The sequence below is a fragment of the Musa acuminata genome, chromosome BXJ1-4 (genome assembly GCF_036884655.1).
Source record: "Musa acuminata AAA Group cultivar baxijiao chromosome BXJ1-4, Cavendish_Baxijiao_AAA, whole genome shotgun sequence".
Lineage (NCBI taxonomy): Eukaryota > Viridiplantae > Streptophyta > Magnoliopsida > Zingiberales > Musaceae > Musa > Musa acuminata.
In genome coordinates this window covers 12,934,616-12,940,020 of record NC_088330.1, presented here as the reverse complement: position 1 = coordinate 12,940,020, position 5,405 = coordinate 12,934,616, and the positions used below count along the sequence as shown (strand labels likewise).

The 5,405-nt window shown below is 40.4% G+C and overlaps 1 protein-coding gene and 1 pseudogene across 1 annotated transcript; one reads left to right on the top strand and one right to left on the bottom strand.

Moving 5' to 3' along the window:
- Window positions 1-526: 526 nt before the first annotated feature.
- Window positions 527-3,254, bottom strand: LOC103973726 (uncharacterized; annotated as a pseudogene).
- A 309-nt stretch (window positions 3,255-3,563) lies between these two features.
- LOC135649672 (eukaryotic translation initiation factor 1A-like) lies at window positions 3,564-4,353 on the top strand. Its single transcript, XM_065168299.1, has one exon. The coding sequence runs from the start codon at window positions 3,671-3,673 to the stop codon at window positions 4,103-4,105; it is 435 nt and encodes a 144-aa protein (XP_065024371.1). The 5' UTR covers window positions 3,564-3,670; the 3' UTR covers window positions 4,106-4,353.
- Window positions 4,354-5,405: the final 1,052 nt, after the last annotated feature.

The window sequence follows — 5,405 nt, the reverse complement described above, 5'->3', positions numbered from 1 at the left end:
AGATGAGTTAGGTTCAGGTGCAGGAAACTGACTTAAACGACCAAAATCGACTAATCATGTTAATAGCATCCCTTTGGCTTACTGTGTCAAGCATGTCATACAAATATGCCATTTAAACAGGTTAGATCATGCCATGTTTTACTCAGCTTAACCTGACTTTTCTATTAAATGGTTCTATAGGTCGGTCAAGACAATTCACTCATGTATTAGATGGCGAGTTTGGTTTAAATTAAAAGTTGATAAAGGGATTTGTTTCTATATCCTGCTGGAGCCACATATGGTTGCATAAATGTGTATGTGATGTATTTGTATTCATATCACAATGCAGCTATCCAAAATCTACTTCATATTATTGATCATATGTCTACTTAATCTGCATAAGATGGCTTCTACAGATTGTTTCTCTAATCTTGAGTTAAGCCAGACTCCAAATGGTATTAGACAACAATATACATAATATAACTTTATTTGAGAAGGTGTGCTCATCCATTTCAAGTGCAAATAGATAAGGAACTTAGGTTAACAGTTAATGCACATAATTACCGATGAATTTATTAAAACTCAGGAGAATATAAATATGATACCGTGCAGTGTGATGAAACAACATAAGAACTTGCAGAAAGACAAAACAGAGTAAGAGCTGAACAGCCCCTTGCCTGTACAATTTCTCTGACTCATGCAATAAACAGCCCCTTTCACCAAAAGGCAAATTCATGTCATCAGAACTCCCACTAGAACACGAATCATGTGAATACTCATTGGCATTGTATATGCCAAATGATGATTGAAATATTTCACTAGCATCCAAATTCTCAATAGAAGAAAATAAGTCCTTCATATAATGAACTGTCTGGGTGGGTTTGGGCAGATCACAATTTTCAATATGCTGCAGTGATTTTTGGGCAACCAACACAGCCAAATCATCTTTATCTGCAATACGCCACCATCCCTCAGGCTTGTTACACCCAGACCAAGGCGTTTCAAGGTATGAAGAAGCCTCGTCTGACTTCCTCAAAGCTAACTGATCAACCGGCTTCAGAGCCAAAAGTTTTTCCACCTTGTAAACAAAATCCATATTTGTCTGCTGCTTTAGTGGCTGTTGTGAATAGATGGTTGTTGTATTCATCTCTTTGACCCTAGTTCCAGAACCACTCTTCATGGAAGCAGTTGATACCAGATCTTCCCTTTTAAGTACAAATTTAATAAAGTTAACTGGCAAAGACCACCCCCCCCCCCCCCCCCATCCAACTTTGATGTTGGGACTGCAGTTTCCGTATACTTCTCGATAACTTCCCATTCTATGGAACTTAGTTGCTCACAAGTAAAATCCTTCAGGCACCCAACGATGGGTTGGAGCTGAACCCGCCCTTTTGTTTCAGGAGATAGATTAGGATTCATGGGGTTCCTGTTTGAAGGCATGAATTCCGGGACATGATAATGTTGTGCGATTGCAGTATTCTCATAGCCCAGAATGTTAACCGAGGTATATGATGGAAAGCAAGCCAACCTTGGAGCTCCTTCTGCATCTTCCTGGACTAGGCAACGGCTTGCAATGCGCTGCCGAGCTGGCCTTGATTCTGTAGTTTCCATTAGTGGCTCATTTCCTCAGACTTCTGTAATAAAATTTATCTACCAGAGGCAAACAAATTGGTTATGTACTTGGTATGAGAAAATCAAACAATTAGTCAAAAAGTGAGTACATCAAAATAAATCGTCTAAATTCTCCATTTCATACTTTACAGAAGATTGATGTTCAAAGCATCATGTGGTAATAGATGACACTTTACACAGATAAAAGCAATTTCCAAGTTCAAGAGCTGTGTACCATGCAACACAAGAAACATGTATCACCTACTCCAATTAGATACAAGCATAAAATAAGGAACAATAGATATGGTCCCTGAAAATTACTTTCAGCCAACATTTCAAGATGATAGCAGAACAATTGCATATCTTAAGATGATAGTAGAACATATAAATTTAATGAAACAAAGAGGTTCCTATTCCAGAATGACCATTAAGGCATGTTTTGTCAAAACAACAGCAAACATTGTCAAAAAAGAAATTTCATAACTATAAATTTATATTTATATGGACATAAATAGTCCTATAAATGTAAGATCACTACCACTGAAGCATTAAAGTGAGTCTCCGGTCATGACTCTAGGCATTATATTTTTGTATTACGGATTTTATAAGGCTTGAAGTCTGGCCTAGCATTCTATCTTAAATTAGGCAAACTTACAGTAAGCATTTTGTTCATAAGAAGTTACATTAAAACAAAAAAAAGTAAGCATTGTTCGTAGATTTATGGAACTTCTTCATGGTTTTCGAGATGACAATGTTGAGCCCTTGTACAGAAAGATCTGATGATGTCCCAAGCCTCCGTTTCCCTACTAAAGATATATGTTTTTCTCAACCAGATGACTTCTAATACATTCCACCATTTATCCTGGTCATCCATTAGACAAACAGTCGGTAATAGAGCTGAATAGTACTTACTATGCATGATCCAGTAAACCTTTAAATCAAATGATCTCAAATGATTAGAGAAGGAAACCAAAGCTAGCAGGGCCAAAATTGGGGGGAGACAATCAAACAAAACAAGTAGAAACATTCTACACACTTAATAGAAGAGAAAGAACAAAAAAATCATGCGTATTCCCACCAAGTTATCAACAGCAACTACTCGCAAGCGAATGAGGGTCCAACCCACAAGCTAAACAACGGAAACCACCAAATCTGAAGCAAACATGAAAGCATTAGATAAACGCGTCAAACTCATACCAAAGAACAGGAGAAGGAATTCGAGGAGAAGACCCAACTGCGACATCTAAATAAAACGTGCACTGTGAACTCGGAGGCCTAGGAGATCAACATTTGGAGTTACGGCGATTCCATCGTTCCCTCGGTGAGGCGATGATGCAGAATCGAATCTGGTGTAAGGGAAAGAAGCGATTAAGATTCAAAGTAAGAGAAAAACGATGGGATCGCGATCCATCGCTTGCTCGCTCTTTCGCTCTTACTGGCGTTTTCCATTTTTCTCCGCTTGATTCCTGCAATTCTCTTTTCCTATAATTAATACCAGAAACTAAACTTCCCCCAATTTTTACAGGTCAAAGACGATACAGGTGCCGTAACTGAATCAGCCAACAAATTTTGTACGGGTTGATTCCGTTATCTTCACCCATTATGATAAATGTATAGTTAATTCGAAATCCTATACCCGTCGGGATCGACTGAGCAATAGACGGCTCCCCCCCCCTCCCCCTTCCAGTAAAGAGGAGGTGACGTGTGCTTATTACGACGGCATCAATCGACCCTCGGACTCCCCTGTGGGGTCCACAACCCCCAGTGACCGTCCGGAAGCGGTGGGGTCATCGGGAGCGTCACGTGTTCATGAAAGTTCGATCTGGGCCTGAGAATGGGCCTCGGCCTGCTTTTTGTCTCATAGGGTTTGCTTCGGGATTCATGCAACAGCAGATTCACTCGTACCCATCCCCTCCGAACTCCCTCTTGTATAAGAAAACGGCCGTGTCCGACTAAATCTATGGACTCCGTGGCCTCCACGCCATCCTTCGAACGCCATATAAAAAGGGCTCAGATTGGGGGAAGGTAAAAGAAAAGGATCGAGCGCTAGGGTTAGGGTTTCGGTCGAACCCCGCCAAGGATGCCGAAGAACAAGGGTAAGGGAGGGAAGAACCGCAAGCGCGGGAAGAACGAGGCCGATGACGAGAAACGCGAGCTGGTCTTCAAGGAGGACGGCCAGGAGTACGCTCAGGTTCTCCGGATGCTCGGCAACGGCCGTTGCGAGACCATGTGCATCGATGGCACCAAGCGGCTCTGCCATATCCGCGGTAAGATGCACAAGAAGGTCTGGATCGCCGCCGGTGACATCATCCTCGTCGGCCTCCGCGACTACCAGGACGACAAGGCCGACGTCATCTTTAAGTACATGCCCGACGAGGCCCGCCTTTTGAAGGCCTATGGAGAGCTCCCGGAGAACATCCGCCTCAACGAGGGCATCGGAGGACTCGATGAGGTGGACGAGGGCGGCGCTGATGACTACATCGAGTTCGAGGACGAGGACATCGACAAGATCTAAGCGGTCCAAGGATCGATTGCGGTTTGCCTTGCCTTTCTTCTCTCTATCTCTTGAATGGCAATCCGTTTCTTTTAAGTCTGCTGCTGGAGTTGGGTTATCATATAGAATTAAGTACAGATATGCTTGTATGGTTTCAAATGATTAACTTTGTCGATGAGTGCTGCAGGCGTCAAAGATTTTTAGTCTATCTGGTTAATGATGATGCTTATGTTGCACTTTGCTATAAAAATACATATTATCTTTGAGTATCTTTAATGGTTCTTCAATGCAGGTTTCATGGTTTTCTTATATCATGATGTGTATTTTGTACTTATGCAATACAACCATGATCAAAGTGGTTTTCAGTTCCATCTAGATTGAACTAGATGTTCTATGGTGTTAGATCAACACCTATCCTTTTTCAGATCTTTAGCTGTTTATGTTAATCTTGTGGAATACATTGATGATCTGACAAAAACTGTAAAGAACCTATACAATACCATATTGATGCTTGGTCTGGGATATGATTTCATTTCATATTTTTTAGGTGCTCTTGTCAAACTTACCTTCGAAGTGGGTGGCTTTGTACTCTTGATTCTTCTTTTCTGTTGCTTTTATGCATGCTTTACTTGAATACTGAAGCTTTGTTGGTGGAACATCAATTTTAGCAGACATGTCTGTGTTTGCTGATTTGTGCCTCTAGATCTTAAGCCAGAAGCTGCTTGAATGAAGCCAATAAAACACTAAGATGCATCATTGACATTAGATGACTAGATTATTTCTGCAAGATATTTTGTTGCTCTGTGCAGTCCATCTCAACTGGCTTATTTCTCGCTTTTCATACTCAAACTACCATATTCTGAGTATACTGTATTGAATATGATGAATTTTGGATATAATTAGTGAAGACTGTTAAGACTGTTTTTGTTCTTATACTTCTTGTCTCATCTGCTCAAGAGTTTTGAGCCCAACAGAAATACAGAAATAAACAAGTACTAGTTTATGTTGCATGAATGTTGTTTAGTTTTAAAGGCATATTAGGACAGAAGAATGTCAATTTATTCAGTAATTTTAGGATAATATGTATGCTTGTTTGCACTTAGACGGTATACATTCTGTTTGGTATGCAAGAATACTTGGACACAAAATCTTCTTTCTAATTGTTTGTGGTCCTACAAGACCCATTCTGTTATTTTCTATTTCATGATGTTTTCTTTTATTCTTTTACGATCAAGAATTAGTCGATTTTGAACATGAAGATTTGAGGCAAGCTGTTTCCACATTCCTGTTGTCTTTAGTTAATCACCTATTGGCAATGGGA